This window comes from Salvia hispanica, chromosome 4 (assembly GCF_029641045.1).
Source record: "Salvia hispanica isolate PSC_SH4W2 chromosome 4, Shi_PSC_v1, whole genome shotgun sequence".
Taxonomy (NCBI): domain Eukaryota; kingdom Viridiplantae; phylum Streptophyta; class Magnoliopsida; order Lamiales; family Lamiaceae; genus Salvia; species Salvia hispanica.
The window spans coordinates 52,486,773-52,508,278 of record NC_142695.1 but is presented as its reverse complement, the minus strand read 5'-3'; the positions used below and the strand labels follow the sequence as shown (position 1 = coordinate 52,508,278).

General features: G+C 41.2%; 2 protein-coding genes across 2 annotated transcripts; one reads left to right on the top strand and one right to left on the bottom strand.

Moving 5' to 3' along the window:
- Positions 1–236: 236 nt before the first annotated feature.
- LOC125192046 (uncharacterized) lies at positions 237–1,517 on the bottom strand. The gene is made up of 2 exons (XM_048089498.2): positions 1,005–1,517; positions 237–912 (listed from the first exon to the last, which is right to left on the bottom strand). The coding sequence occupies exons 1-2, from the start codon at positions 1,338–1,340 to the stop codon at positions 436–438; spliced, it is 813 nt and encodes a 270-aa protein (XP_047945455.2). The 5' UTR covers positions 1,341–1,517; the 3' UTR covers positions 237–435.
- A 1,417-nt stretch (positions 1,518–2,934) lies between these two features.
- On the top strand, positions 2,935–3,730 carry LOC125195371 (putative B3 domain-containing protein Os03g0621600). The gene is made up of 3 exons (XM_048093529.2): positions 2,935–3,157; positions 3,234–3,388; positions 3,488–3,730. Exons 1-3 carry the CDS (start codon positions 2,935–2,937, stop codon positions 3,728–3,730), a joined length of 621 nt encoding a protein of 206 aa, XP_047949486.2.
- Positions 3,731–21,506: the final 17,776 nt, after the last annotated feature.

Below are 21,506 nucleotides of genomic sequence, written 5' to 3'. Positions count from 1 at the left end.
TAATTATTACGTTTGAATTTTTAGCTTTTTTATCCTTGCCATTTAATTTTTTTTATCATATCACTCTATCTTCTTAAAGTATTTTAATTATTATATAATGCATTTAATTTTGAACTTTTCGGTTTCTAATGCATTAATATTTTTTAATTTGATCTATTTTTTAAAATTTAAAATTAATAGAAACATACAAGAATTAAAATAAATTGTCAATAATAGGGCTTGAGCTTGGTCTTCGGATTTGAGCAAAAGATAACCATCTCAATACAAATTCATAGCACATAAGAAACGAAATACAAATCACACACACCACAAGTGGTGTCTTCTGGCAACAAACCTAGAAACTACAACACAAAACAAACATATAATGATAAACCACTCTTAATTTCAGCTAACAAACCTACGGTGATAGTTCTTCATCAGGTACATGCATCCAATTTACTTGAAGTTGTTTCTCCACCACTGGTTTGGGCTATTGGACCCACAAGAGCTGCCACGAGGAGATGCAACCGGGTTGAAAGGTTTTGAACGCGACTTCGAGTGGTCAAAAGACGAAGCCTTCCCCTTCAGATCACTCTTATTTCGTGGAGCTAGAAAAACATGATCACTTTCATTGCCAGACTCATTATCCAAATTTTGGTACGCATCAGCAAACAATTTGCGTCTTGGGGGTGCTACATTGTGAAGAATCGGGGAGCACACGGATTCACTTGCCGCTCCAGATGGGTCATACTCCCCACCCCTAGGACTCGGTGGATATTCTTGACCAACAATCGGCACAGTTGTGTCGGATAAGACGACGACGTCGTTGTCGGAATTTGGTTCTTTCTTCGGCTCGGTAACACCAAAAAGCTGGGCGAGCTTATGATACTCGGGATCACCATAGTGATGGTATGCCGCAGCTAGCGTATTTCTCTGTTTTTTTTTTAAAAAAAAAGAAAGGGCATTTGTCAAGTTGTAGTTCGAATATGTGGAAATGAATTTGGCTAACAAATTAGTAGACTTACCTTGTAAATTTCCTTCCACACTTGTTCAGGGGCATTAACCAAGTTGGTATTCACATTCCAATGAACGCCACGAGTATGAACCACTAGGTCGAATGTTCGAAAACGAACCTCGAAAAATTGAAAACGTTCATACAACTCACGCCAATTGAACACTAAATCAGTGTCAGAGGCTATAGCAGCCACTGCCTCCTCAAGAATGGGTATCGGTATGATAGTTCCACTCCATCGTTGCTTCATCTTGGATCGGGTGATCACCGACAACAGCATGGAGTCCACCTCTGCTGTCCATTTTCCTTTGTACAAGAAAGTTTCTTGAGATGGTATGTTGCTGCTCATTTTCGTTGGTGTTGAATGGAATTGTGGAGGAAGGTTTTATAGATGAAAACCTATTGTGCATCTATTTTTATCATAAGGAGTACACCATAGGGGCAGCTGGAGGAGTTGAAGTGTAAGCAACAATATCGCATTGCATTGCCAAGGTGGTACAATGTACATGAGATATTAGATTGAAGACCTAGGTGTTAGGGTTTGTTGGCAAGCAATTGTAGCACTATCCTTGTCATTTTTGCATTGTTCACGTGGAACAAGTATAGCTCATCTTTTGCATTGTGTAGGTGTACATATACATGTCATTTAATTGAGTGAACAACTCATCTTTTGCATGTTGTTTTCATTGATTTAACAACTCATCTTTTGCATGTTGATTTAATTGATTCAACAACTCATCTTTTAAAAAATTGAACAATTGAAAAATTGTAAAGAATGAAACAAAGTAGTGGTGAACAAAATTGGAAGAAAATTGAACAAAAGAATGAAACAAAGTAGTAGTGAACAAGATTGAAAAAATTACAGCATGGATAAAAAAAGATAAAGGTAATTAGACAAAGAATGAATGAGGGAGAAGAGCTTATCAGTATAGAAGAGCTTTTATGCTTTTAGTTTAATTTTATTGAACTAATCAATGTGTACTGGTTGTTAGTATTATGTTGGATGTTTCACTGATTTATTTTATTGAGGTTTATTTTTATTTAAAATTATACTACTAAAAAGTAATAACACAAAGATTTATACTTAGAATGTTTCGCAAAATGAAACGAAATATATGAAAATAAGAATTAACGATAGTGCATAACAAAATATAATTTTACTTTTTGCATTTACGTTTTGCATCATAAAAATAATGAATTAATACAATCTAAACCATATATATAAATATGAAATAAGGAAAAAAAAGTCTTGTTTGAATACAATCTAAACCCTGTACCCTATAATGCAGCAAAGTTTTGTCTATCAGCAAATCTTTTTTTTTTTAAATAGACATGAACAGAATACAATCTAAACCCTATACTAATATGATTTGAGACAACAATTCATCTTTTTGCAGCTAAGTTGTTGTCTACACGTGACAACTACAAAAATTGGAAGAGAATATTGAAGCATAACGTGAACAAATGGCTCAATCAATTCGATTCACGGGTTGGACCGTCCTTGTACATTGGGTAGGAATAAGCATGATATTGTGATCCATTGTCTTTATATTATCACCTTTTGCTCAAGGTTTGATCACAACCGGCAAGACGACACAACACTCACAAAGGCTGTTGCCGGTGCATATTCAATGGCTCTCATCCCACCCGTGAACTTCCCTTCGTAAGTATATTTCGGCAATGGCATTTGGTTTTTATTTATATATTAAAATTGTCCAGTTCTAATTCGGTTACATAATGGCAGCCATGTAATCCCCGCATTTTGCCTATCTCCGAAGCTCGATGATTTTGACGATCGATGGGTATTTTCCAATTTAGCTACTAATTTTGTGTTTAATTTTCCTAATCTCTTTATCCAGATTTTAAAAAAAAACTACTGAAAATTTCAATGATCGCATATGCAGCTGATACCAAATCAATGGATTTTGCTTCATGGAGCGGACATGCCTCTCGAGTGCGAGCTGGAAATGCCACACGGAACCTCATGGACGGTCGGAGTGACTATAGTGGGAAGAAGATGCTACTTCGAACGAGGATGGAATGTTTTCGTCAATCAGACCCGGATAGAGAGAAGCGATACCGTGGTCTTCACTTATCACGGAAGAGGCAAATTCAAGGTGATGCGCTTTAGGACGAACGGATTGATGCCCATGACTGATATACATCGTAAGTCGAAACATTCAAATATTTCATGTAATTACAACCATCATTCAAATTACAAACTAATGTGTTGGTTCTCTAGTCGAACCAGAGTTCGCCGAGCAAGGCTATCGGACCCCGGACTCTCAAAGTGATGACAGTGATGACTATAATTACTCGAACTATAACGATAGGCCTATCTCAGCTCTACCAGCATTTACTATTGTACTACTTGCCTCCGACCTTGAGAGTGGACCGGTAGTACAAGCTAAATGTTTTTTTTTCGAGTTGCTTAATAAATTTGTTTTTACTAGAATTGCATCGAATCATCACTTGTGGTTTAATCTATTTTTTTAGATGCTACCGGTGATATGGTGGAAAACTAACATCCGAGATGATAATCTTATTCAAACTGTCAAACTAATTTCCTCGGACTCGGACCCTACTTATGTGTACGTATTGGCTGAAGATGAAGTTGTGAAGGTGTGCAGGGGATGGAGGTGGTTCGCAAGATCAAAAAATCTGCGCGTCGGAGATTTATGCAGGTTCGAGTTGATTCCTGTACAAGAGACCACTCTACTGGTGTCAATTAATCGCTAGTTTGTGCTAGGATTGCGAGTATCCGCCAGTCGTTTCTTTGTCATGTGTTTTGTATTTCCAAAAGGCGGCCGTAGTGAACTCGTTGATTTTATGTTATCTATATGAATTGTATGTGTCAGATTATTATGGTTGAAGAATGAATGTTATGAATTTAGTGAGTTGAGAATGTAATTCTGAATTTAAAAATGACTTTCCAAAGGTATTATTCTAACTGAGTTTTTGAGAAAGAAATAAACAAAAAAGAGGGCATTTGAATTTTCCATTCTCACGGTGATCAAATTGTGTTTGAATAATTCTACTTGTGATTTGTGTTTCATGATATACTCCATATGACTATATCAGACGAGATTTTGAAATAATCAATTGACCAAGACATGATAAAATAAATAGATAGGATAGGAAGGTAGCTTCCAAGTTGCATGCATAACACAGAAACGAAAGAGTCTCCACAAACACAGCACAGTGTAGTAGTACATTAAAAAAAGTTCCAAATCATAATGTCTGAACGAAGAAAAACAACTGAATTAGTAGGTCTTTCACATTGGTAGCAAACAAGCTTCATATTTGGGGCATCATCTATTGAGTTTGATGACCTCCCTGTGCGGCAGACAGAAAAAGAAGGAGACACGAAAAAAAAATGAAGTTAATGAGACGAACTTGAACTTTGATCGGGTAAAATGATGCACTCCTTAAAATTCCCCATCGCATCTTAAGAACAGCGAAGGCCCTTTCAATAACGTTTCTAGCCTTGGTGTGTCGCTGAAGCTACTTGGGATGTGACAGTACAACTGTAGTGTGTGTGCAGTGTTGCGATATTCAAATAAGGCAGGTTCCCCAGATCCAGCAAGTCCACTAGATCACTTGGTCTAGGAACTCGTAGGTTGTGCGGAATCCCGGTCGTCGGACACACAAGTACTTCCCCGCTTCAAAAACCCTCAACCACTTTACTAAACCTAGTATAGGGAAGTAGGGATCGATCCCACAGAGAAGGATGCGTAAGACTCGTAATCAAGGATTTGGGAGTATTTTTGGTGTTGGCTGCTGCCACGCATTTTCTTGGGTTGAGGAAAATTAAAATTAACTTGACTTGGGAATATTAGAAAGAAACTTAACCTAACAGCTAGACCTATGAGATAATTCTACGGTGGGACCACATCTAAGAAAAAGCAGAGTACGACTGAAAAGTGGCTAAATAACTAACTCTCGTACTAACTGACAGTGACATCGTCTTCTACAACCAAATTCGCATAAAACTTCTTGTGAAAACACATAAGCAAATCAAAAACAGGGCTACTAACTTGAAATCAAATCTATGCATAAATAACGAAGAACTTAACAGATCTGCATACCTAGACGAAGTGAAATAGAAAACAAAGGAAATAAAACAAGTCTATCAACTACTGTTTCTTTCACACGCCAAAACCAACTTCAGACGCTAAATCCACTCCGGATCCAAGCGTCCGACACGGACTCCAAACAGAAGAAATTCTCCATCACGTCAGATTTACAAATTTAAGCTCCGAACACTCAATCAACCACAGATCTGTCACCAAATTCCACATCAAACACCTCAATAACGAAATAAGCAGAGATCGACATAGCAATTTAAGAATTACGCTAACAGCAGAGAGATCTAAGCAAAATAACTTGAAATTAAACAGCTAAACTCAGATCCATTAGCGATAAGCAGTTAAACATCATCAACATCAAAGTCGACTCCCAAAAGTGAAGTTCGACGGTGGAAACTAGCAAAAACAGCTGAAATTAAAACAATTGTATCTTCGCCCTCACTAGGACGGTGTTACCAAACTCGAGATCTTTAGAAAGTACCCCCCCTATCACGATTATCCCCAGAATTTTTCCCAAGTGTGTGTGTAAATGTATGAGCTAAGAAGAGTAAAAACTATTCCCCCTTGCGCTGCATGCTCCTCTCTATTTATAGGCGTTTTAGTGGGTCCAGCGAGGTATTGATAATGACTTTGTTGCCCTCAGCTGTAGACTCCCTTTATCAGGCCAATTTCCTCGTAATTCCTGCTCATTTCGTTCCATTCTCCTGCTAGACCATCTCCTCCATAACTTCCTCGATCTAGCCATTTTCTTCACACACCTGGCTTAGGAAATGTGTTAGACCCAACAAATTATAACATTACTTTGCACATACCGATGCATGAAATTAGCCTTATCAAACTGCTCACACTTAAACCATACTTGTCCTCAAGTATAAAGACAAGAAAAGAAAAAGAATAAGGCAAATTTCAAGCGAGGTTATCTCTTGACCGACTCCTAGACCTAGACTCAAGAAAAACTAAGAAATATAAGAAAATCACACAAACACGCAAAACACATATATACATGAGCTAGTTTCAATTTTAGGCATCTGCCCCCACAAGATTAAGGTCATTCCAATAGTTTGCACTCCTCCAAATAGGCCCTTTCCCTTCCTTTACCTAGCCAATCTGTCAGCTTGTCAAGATAGCTCTCTACTTACCCAATTGTTAGGTTCACTCGATCACTCATTCCTCACCAGGGATGTTAGGTTAAGTTAATGCTACACCACTGAAGCGTTGGGTTATGAGAGTTTTCTCCTTCCTGGGTCAGGCTATCATTATTCCTGTTTTAGACCATTCCCCCCTCTGGACTTCGTCCAGCTTATTCCTCCTCTTTTTATTCTTTTCTTCTCTCTTTTTTTTTTTTTTTTTTTTTTATCTGGACTTTGTCCAGCTTGTTCCTCCATTTTTTTCTCCTGGACTTCGTCCAGCTTATACCGCCTTACCCTGGACTTCGTCCAGCTTATGCCTTCATAACCCAATTCCCCCTTTTTTTCTTTCTCCTTCATAGCTCTTCTTCCCTAAGCATTCAGTGGTGGCCCTTAAACATTTGTTAGCTCAAAGTTATCTGAGGTTTATAACTCACTATATAGTAGGGCTTCACAACTAAGTAAGTAGAGGCATTCTCCGTCAGGCTCATTTAAGGAAAAAGCTTCTAAGTTGAAATGCCTCTTATCTTCAATTACTTTCACTAAGGGAATCATGCCGTATTAAATCCACTGGCTCATGTGACAATACTTAAAACTAACAGACTCTTAACATGTAATACGGGTAATGCATTGACTCCTCTCCCCCTCCCACTTCACTCAAGCTTGTCCCTAAGCCATCGTCGTGAAGGGGGGAACAAAGAGATCAATGCAAAACTAAAATCATAAAACTTCTCACACTTAGACCAAGCAATGGGCTAAGTGGGAGAAAGACACAGAAAAACATAGAAAAACAAATAAAACAACAGAAAACACGAACTTCTCACACTTAGACCACGCAGTGGGCTAAGTGGGAGAAGATATAACAAGTGATAAACACATATATAACAGGTAGACAATAAAAAAAAGAAAAGAACGAAAAATAAAAGTTACTTGGTCAAGAGATGTTTGATCATTTCTGGGGCTGGCTCCCTCGGGAGTCAGACTGGGGTGGGACTCCGGGGCGGGTCACTTTCACCTTCTTCCTAGCTGGCTGCTCCAGCTCTTCTTCCTTCTGCTCTGGTATTTCCGGTACTGACTTTCTCACGATCAATTTTGATTTTGGTGGGGCTGGAACTTGCACGGGAATGGTCGAGGAGATCATCTGAAGCGACTTCGGTGGTCGCTTGACTGAGGGACTACTATGGGTGGGCTGCCTGACTTCCCTGCTGGACCCAGGAGTTGTCCTCAACTGGGTCAAGGGGAGCGTCTGCTGCATCCACTTCAACATTTTCATTGAAAGCTCCACCGCTTCCGTCATCCTATCATTCTGTTTGGCACATTTCACTGCCAAATCAGCAATATTTCCCCTCAGGGTCTGCACTGCCTCCCGATTTCCCATCAATTCGTTCCTTATCCCACCGAGTTCCTTCATCATATCCTTCCGCATTATCTGCATCTCCTTTTTCATGTCCTGGACTTCCTTCCGCAGCTCCTCGATCTCTTCACTTGGCATGGCCTCTTCTGCTTCCTCCGGCTCTGCCTTCACCTTGTCTCCTAAAGAATAGAAGAGAGTTTTGGTGCCTTGAGTCTGCAGCAACCCCTTGTTGAAGAAATAATCAACACTGAACACCTCTGGGGGTCGCACATGACTACAAGTGGAGCAGCCTTGGCAATTCTCATTTCTATATTCCTCTGGAGGTAAGCGCCGATGAGGTGGCAGGTGTACATATGACGTCCTGGGTTGCTCGTCATCTGGTGGCACGCCTGCGCTATCCAATATCCGAGGTGCACCTTAACAACCTCTGCCATGCACCAAGTGAAGTAGAGATCGGTAGTAGTGAGGGCTGAATTCGCACTGCCCATCAAATTGTAACTGATAAATGTTTGAGCAAAACGGAGGATCCGATCTTCGATGTGGGAGGCTTTGGAGTAGCTGGATTTAAACGCCCTTGATTTAGAGTGCGTGACCAGTTCCCATGCTGTCTGGACTTTGAACCCAGGTGTGTTCTTTGGCATCCCCACCATCCTGTCGTTCCAAGCCCCCTCTTCATCTTCTTCCTTAGTGAACAACCCCATCCGTAGGGACCACTCCCTAATGCTCAACTCGTGCTCCTGATTGAAGAGTCTGAATGTGATGGAATCCGTGTCCAGGTCTGAGGTATTCTTCAAACGAAAAGTGGAGAAAAACTCCCTTGCCAGATCCACTGGTACCCTCTCTTGGCTGTGCTGCAACAGCCACTCTAACCCTATTGCCTGGATATAGGCGCGAAATTCTTTGTCACATGCAATCATCTTGAGCTCCCTCTTGCTATACTGTTTTCCCGACTTGGCCATCTTTCCTGCGCTGCATCGTTCCTTGTACACCGCGATTCTTTTCTGGTCGTCAAACTGTCTCATCTCCTCCAGCAAGCTCTTAGTCAGCCAAATCACGGGGCGTCCGGGAATTGGCTCTTCCTCAACCTCCTCAGAGTTATAGCTTGGCTCAGGGATGGGCTCCTCGTGCTCGTCGACAAGGGTTTCCTCGGTCTCAGGGGAAAGGGTCTCCTCGACCTCCTGGACGGAGGGTGCTTTCCTTGACCGGGTAGATGCAGTCGCCGGCGCCTATCCTTTTCTTGCTTTCTCCTTGGCCAAGCGCGCCTCTGTCTCTGTCGCTTCAGGTATGAAGTCATCAACTTCGTCAAGGAGGCTTCTCCTGGTGCGCCTCCTTTCGGCCCTTTCATCAATCTTGGGCTCACTTGTTTCCTAGTCATCAACCAGGTCCATGATCAATTTTAGCCCTTCCTCGGGCTCCGGTTCCGCCGTCGAATGTAGATCTGACTCCGCCAACAGCTTTTCTGGGGTTTCCCCCTCTTCAACCACCATCGGGGTTGCCCCCTCGATATAGATGGGATTCTCCCCCCTGACATCTCCTGGAATAGGGGTTTCCCCCTCAGTAGTTGTTTCAAACATAGGGGTTTCCCCCTCAACAGCCTTCTCAAACACAGGGGTCTCCCCCTCAGCAATTTCAACAGAAACTGGGGTTTCCCCCTCACGAACTTCAAACACAACAAGGGTTTCCCCCTCACATATCTCAACAGCAATAGGGGTTTCCCCATCAAGAATTTCATCAGCAGTAGGGGTTTCCCCCTCATACATTTCCCTACCCTCAAGATTAGGGTTCTCCGGTACATTACCTTCTGTCTCCTTCAAGGTCTCGTCATGCGTCTGTTCACCGTCCTCAGATTGCCTGTGTAAAGCCTCCTCTGTCTCCGCTACTTGCGAAACGCCCCTTGCATGAGGTAGTTCCGTGACTTGCGATCTTGTTTCAGAGAGATTTGCCGGTGTTGCGGCCGAATCCGCCGGAATTGGCAGTGATGGTACAGTCGGCGTAGACGGCATCAGACTGGCGGTGAATAGGGCGTACACCTCCTTCGCTTTCTCTATGCTTCTCACCTTCTGTGTTAATTCGACCAACAAAGTGGGGTCATACTCAGTTCCCTTGGTCGAATCCATCGGTATAGATCTGAAAGAAAACGAAAAGAACTGGGCGATTTTGTTGTTAGGGTTTCGTCTGTCTTTTAGAGAGAGAGTGAATGAAGAGAGAAGGAAGAGCAAACACAATTTTTTTGTCTAATGAGGAATGATGGAGAGAGAAGGACGACGGTTGCCTTTTCTGGTGAAAAGATGGTGCGGTTGCAGGCGTGATGTAAGCAACCGTACGTCTCCCATAATTATCGGCCAGAATTTGAAATTCAAAATATCCTTTCCCTCCTTGACTCCTTCCTTCAGGCTCTCTCCTGGCGAATCCCCTCGACCATGCCCTACAAAATAAAATTTGAAGATTCCAGACCCCTGGGTCGAGGTTAGGGCATAAAATACGGGTTCCCCTAGGAGTCTGGTGCTTCGAAATTATATACACATAAGTACATTTTTTTTATCATCGTTTTTTTTTTTTTTTTTTTAGAGAGAAAAATTAAACTATTTACATGTTGTATTTCCGAGATTCCCTGGTTTAGTTGTGAATTTTCAAAATTATCAGCTTACCCCTTGACCCAGGAATTCATCAGAAATTACCCTCGTCCTTTTAGGCAATAATAGGGAGTGTGTGTAGTGGAATCTCGTCCACAACACACAACTCAGAATTATCCCTATAGACTTTCACTCTATGACCATTTACAAGGAAAGGAACAGAGTTTGGAGCACTTCCCTGGATCTCTACTGCTCCATTTGCTCGGATGCCAACGATGGTGTATGGGCCAATCCATTTAGACTTCAGTTTCCCTGGCATGAGCTTAAGCCGAGACTGAAAAATGAGCACTTTCTGTCCCACATGAAGTTCCTTGACCCGGAGGTTTTTATCGTGCCATAACTTCGTTCTTTCTTTGTACCACATGGCAGATTCAAACGACTCCAGCCGAAATTCCTCCAACTCTTGCAATTGCAACTTCCTCTCTTCTTCGCATGCTATCGGCTTCATGTTCATTTCCTTCACTGCCCAGTATGCCTTGTGTTCAATTCCTACAGGCAAGTGACACATCTTACCAAACACAAGTCTGTAGGGTGACATTCCAATAGGTGTTTTAAAAGCAGTTCTGTAGGCCCACAATGCGTCCCCGAGTCTTTTGCTCCAGTCTTTCCTTGATGGATTAACTGTTTTCTCCAATATCGCCTTGATCTCGCGATTAGAAATCTCTGCCTGGCCATTAGACTGAGGATGGTAAGGAGTTGACACTCGATGGTGTACATCATATTTCTTCATCAAAGCCTCGATGGTGCGATTACAGAAATGTGTTCCTTGGTCTGAGATGATGGCTCTAGGAACTCCGTATCTGTTGAAAATGTTATCCTTGACAAATTTCGCCACCTCCTTTGATTCGCAAGTTGTGGTGGCCTTAGCTTCTATCCACTTAGATACATAATCCACTGCAACCAATATGTAGGTATTCCCATAGGATGACGGAAACGGTCCCATAAAGTCCATTCCCCACACATCAAAAATTTCGCACACGATCACTGGGATCAGAGGCATCTCATCTCTCCTTGAAATTCCCCCTGTCTGTTGGCATCTCTCACAATACTGGCAGAATTCGAAAGCATCCTTATTCAATGTTGGCCAATAAAATCCGCTGTCTAGAACCTTCCTCGCTGTTTTCCTTGGCCCAAAGTGGCCTCCACATGCTAACGCGTGGCAATGATTTAACACATCTCTTTGTTCCCATTCGGGAATGCAGCGCCTAATCACTTGATCTGAGCACATTTTCCACAGGTAAGGATCATCCCAAAAATAAAATTTGGATTCGCTTCTAATCTTCATCCTCTGGGCCCGGGAAACTTCTTCTAAAACCGGCATCTCTCCTGTGACCAAGTAGTTGGCTAGATCAGCAAACCATGGTTCTGCATTCAGCGTGCGCTTCCCTTTATCTGATTCCCCTAGACCGGTCAGAGCCAAAACTGCTTCCCAGTCAGGTGGTCTAGGAAATTTCTCCAAAAGGTACAAATGTTCCTCGGGAAAGGCATCGAGTATAGCCTCTTCTGTTTCTCCTTGGAAGATTCTGCTCAAATGATCTGCTACCCTATTCTCCGTTCCTCTTTTATCTCGTACTTCCCAATCAAATTCTTGTAAAAGTAACACCAAACGGATTAACCTTGGCTTCGACTCCTTCTTAGCCAGTAAGTACTTTATTGCTGCGTGATCCGTGAAGACTATAACCCTTGACCCAAGAAGGTAGGGTCGGAATTTTTCAAAGGCATACACGATGGCTAACATTTCCTTCTCCGTGGTGTCATAATTCTTCTAAGCTTGATTTAGTGTTTTGGAAGCATAGAAGATCACATAGCTTTTTCCATCAATTTTTTGTCCTAAGACAGCTCCCACAGCGAAATCGCTTGCATCACACATTATCTCGAAAGGATGGTTCCAGTCTGGTGCCCTGATTATTGGTGCTGATACTAACCTGTCCTTAAGCAGCTGGAACGCCCTCTCACATCCTTCGTCAAAGACGAATTCAACATCATTTTGTAACAACCGAGTGAGTGGTTGCGCGATTTTTGCAAAATCCTTTATGAACCTCCTATAGAACCCTGCATGGCCTAGGAAACCTCTCACCTCTTTTTGATTCATAGGGTATGGTAATTTTGATATCACATCCACCTTTGCCTTGTCTACCTGGATACCCCTCTCAGAAACCACGTGACCTAGGACAATGCCTTCAGTCACCATGAAGTGGCACTTCTCGAAGTTCAACACTAAATGCTTTTCCTGACATCTCTGCAACACTAGATCCAGGCTGGCTAAACAAGCATCAAATGAGTTCCCATAGACGGTGAAATCGTCCATGAATATCTCAATGCATACTTCCAACAGATCCGAAAAAATGCTCATCATACATCGTTGAAAAGTCCCCGGTGCATTACACAATCCAAACGGCATTCTTCGGTATGCATATGTACCAAAAGGGCACGTGAAAGTGGTCTTCTCTTGATCCTCCGGATTAACGTAGATTTGGAAATATCCGCTGTATCCGTCAAGGAAACAAAAATACTGTTTGCCTGCCAATCTTTCCAGCATCTGATCAATGAAAGGCAAAGGAAAATGATCCTTCTTTGTGGCTTCATTCAACTTCCTGTAGTCGATGCACATCCTCCACCCTGTCACTAATCTGGTGGGTACCAATTCATTCTTCTCATTTTTGATGACTTGTATCCCAGACTTCTTTGGCACCATATGGACAGGACTGACCCACTCACTGTCAGGAATGGAGTAAATGATTCCTAGAGCAAGCAACTTCAATACCTCCTTCAAGACTTCCTCTCGCATGTTTGGGTTCAGCTTCCGTTGTGCATCTCGATGAGCCTTTGCACTTTCTTCCAGACGGATGTGGTGCATGCAAAGATCTGGACTTATTCCCACCAAATCTGAGAGAGTCCATCCTATTGCCTTCTTGTTCCTTTTGATGACCTCTAACAACTCTTTCTCCTGTTCCTTGGTCAAGTTGCTGTTGACTATTACTGGAAATGTCTCGTCCTTCTCCAAGTAAGCGTACTTAAGGCCTGGTGGGAGTGTTTTCAGTTCTTTTTTCGTTCCATTCGTCTCCTGGGGCAAGGGATTTTTTTCTGAATTTTCTGGTGAAGTCTCTTTCCCCAACCCAGGAGATTTTTCCAAACTGGCCACATAAGCTGATCCCTTGGACCTAGCTGATTCCGAGTTCCTGCAGAATTCCATAATGGCCTCTATGAGCTCTTCATCTGTCAATTCCTCTGTGTTCACTGCTGCACACCATCCCACAACTTCTTTGTCAATCGAATGGCTCAACTCCGAGTTATCAATCTGTTCCTGTATCAATTCTGTCTCAAGATATTCTTGGACTAAAGGGTTAATAACATCAATAGCATAGAGATTCTCAACATCTAAAGGTCTTTTCATCCCCTCATCTATGCTAAAGGTATATTTTTCCCCATTATAGTCCAAGCAAATTGTTCCATCAAACACATCGATAATGGTCTTAGCCGTACGCAAAAATGGCCTCCCCAAAAGTACCCCACTAGACTCAGCAGACTCATTATCATTCATCTTGATCACGTAAAAATCAGCAGGATATAGAAACTCATGCACCTTGACTATAATATTTTCCAACACTCCTTCAGGGCAAATGCAAGTTCTATCTGCTAGCTGGATTACTACTTTGGTATCAACCATTCTTACCCCAGTTAACCTTTTATAGATTGAAAGTGGCAAAACATTTATTGACGCTCCTAGATCACACATGGCATGCTCAACCTTGATATCCCCTAAAGAAATGGGTAATGTAAACATACCTGGGTCCGTGCATTTTGAGGGCATCCTTCTTTTTTGTATCACAGCAGACACAGTTTCTCCAATCACAATCTTCCCATCTAGTTTGGTTTTCCCTGCAATAAACTCCTTGATGAACTTACTGAAAGTGGGCATTTTCAAGGGTTGCAAAAATGGCAAGTTGATTTCCAACTTGCTGAAAATCTCCATGAGATCCTCTGTGTCATCCTTTTTCTTCTTCGCCTCCCCTCGATATGGAAATGGTTTTGCTCGCTTTACTGCATTTGTGGAAGTACCAGCCTGGGTTTCATCAACTGCTTTGTTTCCTTCCCTGCTTACTTCCTCAGGTTCGGGGTCTAGGAAGAACGGGTCCCTTGGTCGAGGTAGAGATCCCCCTAAATCTTCCTTCTGGAGGTCTCTCTGAACAATGATCTCCCTTGGTTCAGCGCCTCCTTCTTGCTGTTTCTGACTCTATTTCCCTTCTTTGGCTTGCATAGGCGCTTCCTCATCAGCTCCCAACGTTGGCCCTTCGTAACCCCGCCCAGATCTCAAAGTGATTTGACTAATATTTGCCCGGTCTGGCGGTTTGACGGTAGCAGGAAGTTTACCTTCATTCCCTCGCATCTCGTTCAAAGATACTGCGATCTGGGAAAGTTGTTTTGCCATCATGTCCATGGCGGCTTTTTGCTCTGACTGAGCATCTTGTAACTTGTGCACCATGTCATTGTTGGAATGTAGGTTACCTTGCATGAACTGCTGTGAATTTACCAAATCATGGACCATGTCATCCAAACTCCGTTGTGGTTTGAAGTTGAATTGACCAAAATTTTGTCCTTGACCTTGGTTCTGTCGAAAATTTCCTTGATGATTGTTGTATTGGTTACTCGACCCTTGATTGTTGTACTGACCACCAGACCCTTGATTCCCTTGATGGTTCTGTTGGGAATTCTGAAAATTGCCTTGGTTATTCCTTTGGTGAGGTGGCACATAGGAGTTTCCTGGGTTGTTTTGATTTTTGTTTCCCCAATTAGCTTGATCCTGATTCCTGTATCCCAGCTGCAATTGTCCTTCTTGTCCCTTCCCTGGCCAATTGGACTGCCTCTCCGGAGGGTGTGCAAAATTCGTGAGCTGCAAGGGAGGTGGTTGGCTTTGATCATGGTCAGTCCATCTGAAGTTTGGGTGAGTCCTCCATGGAGCGTCCCTCTGTCTCCCTTGATTCCAACTTCCATCGGGATTCCAACTTCCCATCGAACTTGCTTGAGCGTGGCACTCTCCTTCGTAGGGTTGACTGTAGTATGGTTGCAGTTGCTTTTCCTCTTGACCAAGGGATTTCTCATTTTCCACTGGAGCATGCGGATTGCATTTCTCGATCACACTTAGCAAGGCCTTTTCCAGTTTATCGATCCTATCTTCCACCTTCTTGTCTTCTTGATCCATCACTGCATTAGTTGATCCTCTCCTCAATATGCTTCGCGGGTTATCATAGGCCTTCTTTGCCTCAATCAATCTTCCCAGCGTTTCCCTGGCTTCACTTGCTTTGTTCTTAGTAAAATTTCCTCCGCTCGAGGAGTTCATCAAGTCCTTTGATTCAGGGTTTGCACCTTCATAGAACAAATAGTAAGTTTCCGCTTCTATCATCCTGTGGTTTGGACAAGCATCCAGCAGCCCCTTGAAGCGGGACCAATAAGAACTTAGGGACTCATCGTATTCTTGTTTGCACTCCTGAATCTCCTTCTTCAAGGCATTCGTCTTATTAGATGGAAAAAAGTAATCCAAAAATTCTAGTTTAAAATCCTTCCACGTGTTGATCGAGTCCGGTGGAAGCCTCAGCAGCCAAGTGTTCGCCTCCCCTTTGAGAGCAAACGGAATTGCTCGAAGACGGTAGTCCTCTTCTGTTGCCTCGTTGGGTCGCTTCTGAATGCTGCATAGTTTACTGAACTCGTTCAGAAATTCATAAGGGCATTCATTCCTACGCCCAGAGAAAGTAGGTAGAACTCCAAGCACATTTGTCTTGATGTCGATCGACCTCCGTCGTGGATTCGAGACTATAGCATGAGCGGGTTCACCGTCAAGATGTGCGGTGAGCGACCCTATTTCCGGATCGGGGTCTAGTAGATGAGCCATATCTGGGTCCTTCTCCTCCTCGGTCTCGGAATGCTCTGGTTCGGTTGATGTCCCTGGATTCTCCTCTGTCGATGAATTCCACTCCTTTTCACTTTCTGACTCGAACAGGAATGGATCTTCCGTCCTCAATCCTGATCTAGTAGTGATGGTAGATGTAGATTCCTTGATTCGCCACTCGTACTGGCCACTCCCTGATCCAGATGAACTTGCCCAACTTCCAGATTGGAAGCCCGCTTTCATAAACTGTCAGGGAGAAAGAAAATAACAAAAGTTAGAATATTTACACCAAATCCTTAATATCAGCAAACGCCATCCAATCCCCGGCAACGGCGCCACTTGAAGCTACTTGGGATATGACAGTACAAGTGTAGTGTGTGTGCAGTGTTGCGATATTCAAATAAGGCAGGTTCCCCAGATCCAGCAAGTCCACTAGATCACTTGGTCTAGGAACTCGTAGGTTGTGCGGAATCCCGGTCGTCGGACACACAAGTACTTCCCCGCTTCAAAAACCCTCAACCACTTTACTAATCCTAGTATAGGGAAGTAGGGATCGATCCCACAGAGAAGGATGCGTAAGACTCGTAATCAAGGATTTGGGAGTATTTTTGGTGTTGGCTGCTGCCACGCATTTTCTTGGGTTGAGGAAAATTAAAATTAACTTGACTTGGGAATATTAGAAAGAAACTTAACCTAACAGCTAGACCTAGGAGATAATTCTACGGTGGGACCACATCTAAGAAAAAGCAGAGTACGACTGGAAAGTGGCAGAATAACTAACTCTCGTACTAACTGACAGTGACATCGTCTTCTACAACCAAATTCGCATAAAACTTCTTGAGAAAACACATAAGCAAATCAAAAACAGGGCTACTAACTTGAAATCAAATCTATGCATAAATAACGAAGAACTTAACAGATCTGCATACTTAGACGAAGTGAAATAGAAAACAAAGGAAATAAAACAAGTCTATCAACTACTGTTTCTTTCACACGCCAAAACCAACTTCAGACGCTAAATCCACTCCGGATCCAAGCGTCCGACACGGACTCCAAACAGAAGAAATTCTCCATCACGTCAGATTTACAAATTTAAGCTCCGAACACTCAATCAACCACAGATCTGTCACCAAATTCCACATCAAACACCTCAATAACGAAATAAGCAGAGATCGACATAGCAATTTAAGAATTACGCTAACAGCAGAGAGATCTAAGCAAAATAACTTGAAATTAAACAGCTAAACTCAGATCCATGAGCGATAAGCAGTTAAACATCATCAACATCAAAGTCGACTCCCAAAAGTGAAGTTCGACGGTGGAAACTAGCAAAAACAGCTGAAATTAAAACAATTGTATCTTCGCCCTCACTAGGACGGTGTTACCAAACTCGAGATCTTTAGAAAGTACCCCCCTATCACGATTATCCCCAGAATTTTTCCCAAGTGTGTGTGTAAATGTATGAGCTAAGAAGAGTAAAAACTATTCCCCCTTGCGCTGCATGCTCCTCTCTATTTATAGGCGTTTTAGTGGGTCCAGCGAGGTATTGATAATGACTTTGTTGCCCTCAGCTGTAGACTCCCTTTATCACGCCAATTTCCTCGTAATTCCTGCTCATTTCGTTCCATTCTCCTGCTAGACCATCTCCTCCATAACTTCCTCGATCTAGCCATTTTCTTCACACACCTGGCTTAGGAAACGTGTTAGACCCAACAAATTATAACATTACTTTGCACATACCGATGCATGAAATTAGCCTTATCAGTCGCATATTGTACAACTCAATAGGATTCTGAGGCCGAATAGCATCTGGCCCCCATTCTTTCAAGTGGTACCTCACGCCTCGGTATGGGGTAAGAAATCCAAGGCTATTGGCGTAGCCATTGTCGCAAAGGTAATAGTTTCATATTTTAAACCAAAGCAATAACCTAGCGTTTCAGCCAACAAAAAATGGTATACAACCAAATGGTTTTAAAGAAATGGGCAGATTACCAATAGGCACTCTGAAGCCATTAGGTCGAGTAATGGCATTCCTCAAAACACGAGCATCTCCTGCAGAACCTTCCCACCCCGGCAAGACGTAGGTGAAACGCATGTGCCTGTCACACGCAGCTAAAGTGTTTGTGGTTATTTGGCCCTTCCTATTCCTGAATTTTGGTTTGTGTTCTCCTCGGACTAACACATTGATAAAGGTTCCATCAAGCGCACCGAGACAACCCTAAGACATTGACAACTGTTAACAAATATCATGAATGCAAAAGTGTACTCTTTTATCACAATTGCATACGTACCTGAAAATGCTTCCACCTCCAATCCACACAACCTGCATTGATCGGCTCAGGCTTGACAAGGAATTTATTGTGCAACTTTATGACCGCTGCCATAACCTCGTGAACATATTTGGAGACCGTGTGGCCCGACCTTATAAAGTTGAAACGGACAATACGGTTTTTCTTGTGATGTGCTAAGACGCCAAGGAAGATGGCAACTTGCTCCTCGATACATAAGAACCGTTTGTCGCGTATTATACCAAGCTGCCGGAAAATACCACACAACCTACCGAAAGCATTTCGGTCCATCCGGAGGTTAACGAGACAGTCAGTATCGCTAACACGCACAAGTCGATTCATGTGTCTAATTTGAGCAGGCATTCGGTCTAGGATGCTGTATCGGAGAACATTTTGCAATCGTCTTCTCTTTCTCCGTTTATTTAATCGCCTAATGATGTGCCCCAAAATAGAAATCTTTGCTACTTGTTGTTTTCGCATAATGTCTTCAACCAAAACCATCAAATACTTGTCTAGCTTGGCAAACCGATCCATGATGACCAGCAAGAAAGCAGATTCAGTCCCTAACAATTTTTTGTAAGAACTCATTAAATTCAAGACGAATGCACTCAAATTACACAAAATTCAGGTGAAATCAATAAGTAATCACAATCTCCAAAACAAGTCAGTAAGTAATAACATAATTCCAAGATCCAATCAATTGTTGTTTCAATTACAAATGCAAGCACCAGTCTCCAAAGAAGTTGACATACTGTGCTAGATTTGTAGGGACTGAGGTGAATACATTTGGTTCAAGTGTTAAGGTGTTTCATAATTGCAATTTCGTATCAATTTCACATACCACATAACAGTTGAAAACACACTGAATTTCACAATCCAAATCAACAACAAGAAAAATTAACAAATTCAAGCATGCTCCTGCTATGCAGCGAATTAGTGCTCAGTCTACATAAACTCACCGCAAAAAATCAAGCTGTAAAAGAGGGGTATGCAGAAAAAATTGTCATATACAAATTAAGCCCAACAAATGCGATTTACTACGAAAGCGGTAAGTAATAACATAATTTTAAGATCCAATCGGTTTTTGAAATTCAAAAGAACGAACCTTGGACCAAATTAAAAAACGAAAGCACCTATCTCCGTCGAATTTCGACCAACTGTGCTCGATTAGTAGCTTCTAGGGTTTCAAATGTAAGTTCGATAATCAAGCTCACCAATCTCTGCAGATTTTCGACCACTTCACTCTTCTCCTCGCAGCCTCTAGGGTTCCAAATTCTCTCTTGGTAGTTTGTGGAAAAGATCGACTTTGCAGCGTGAATGGGAACAGATGAGAGAGGGTAAAGTGAATTTGGTTTACTAAATGGACTACTGTTCAAACCCATTTTGGCTATCGGAGGTTTTTACGCAGATATGTAAAATGTGCATTTCAACATTTTTTGAGTAGGCCTTCATCAATTTGCCGGGTCAGACAGTTTTGTTATATTGCAAACCAAACGGACTGTTTATGTTAAATATTCCTTCCGTCCATAAAAAATTGTCTCATTTATAATACTCATTTCCTCTCATTTTAATGCTTATATAAAATCTCTTGTCATTTACTCATTTCATTCCAACTAAGTTGAGTCGTATTTCTCTTTTGGGATGTCCCAACTAAATTGAGTTGTTTCTTTTTTGGAAATAAACAATGCATTCAATCACTCTTATTTTATTCCATCACCTACTTTACTCTCTATTTATTTTTTCTACTTTATTCCGTCCTCCTACTTTTCAACACACTTTCTTAATCTTCATTACCAAAAGTTTGACTCGGTTTAGTTGGGATAGAGAGAGTAAAAAATAATCCACTTAAAAAAAGTCCCATTTTTTTTAGTTATCTCATTAAAGATGTCAGATGTTTATTTTTATAGAAAGTCATATCTCATATTAAGATACACTATCAATAATATATTTTCTCTATCCATTTAACACACAGCACAACGATCTATAGAATCTCATTACATTCAGTAAGTGTGACTATTTTTTGGGATAGAGAAGAAGTACGTGAAATTAGCAGTAAGATAATTTAATAGTTTAGTACTCCTACTATTTAGGGTAATTTGGAGGGAAAATTAAAATAGAGAATAAAATAAGTTGATAACTAAAAATGAAATAGGTATGCGTAAACCACCAAATCAATTATATTATTTTCTTAGTTCCGTGATAGTTGATACTTTTTTTATAGACATAAAATTTAATAAATTATTTTCTTCATTCCGGATAGTTTGTCTCACTTTAATAGGGCACAAGTTTTAAAAAATGGAATGAAAAGTTAGTGGAACGTGAGTCTTATTTTTATATATTAATTTTATAATAAAATATGAGTAGGAATGAGTTAGTGGAATCTATGGTAAAAAGTGAAATGAGACAAACTATGTGGGACAGATCGAAATAACAAAATGGGAAATACTATATGAGACGGAGGGAGTTATATATTAAAGATTAAAGTGGAAAAAATAAAGAAAAAAATGGAAAAAAGGTAGTATGAAAGAAAGGAAAAAATCAAATATAAGACAGAAAAATGTTTTGCTAAAAAGGCAATTCAACTATTTTTAAAATAAAAAAATACGACAAGCTATCTCGAGACACTCGAGATAAAGTATTGTACTAAAATAGTTATGTCATTTGCCCTGCCAACATCTTTCTTTTTGACCTAAATTTTTCTTAATCAGAATTACCAAATGGTGGCAAACGATACATGGAAAATGTTAAATGGGCTTACATGTGTGTTCTCATTGGGCCTATGATATTAAGCCCCTGTAGAGTCGAAACACTAGTACTATTATATTTTGAACCTTATTTTATTTTTTTTAAAATATATTAATCGGAAGAATATAATTAGTGTTTTCACAACCCTTTTTATTGTATTTGAAAGATAAGATGATTAAACAAAATCATAATTACCTTTTGAGTAGTATTTCAAATGAGTTTCGTGCCATTAACTGACAAGTGACTAATACAAATATTGTGACTAACTAAACATACTTACATGAGAGTTAAACATGGAATTGTTGCTGAAATGATATTGATTATTTATGCATTATTGCTAATGCTCTAAACCCACCAACTAATGGTCGATTGTTTGGATTTTCTGCTTAGATTTTA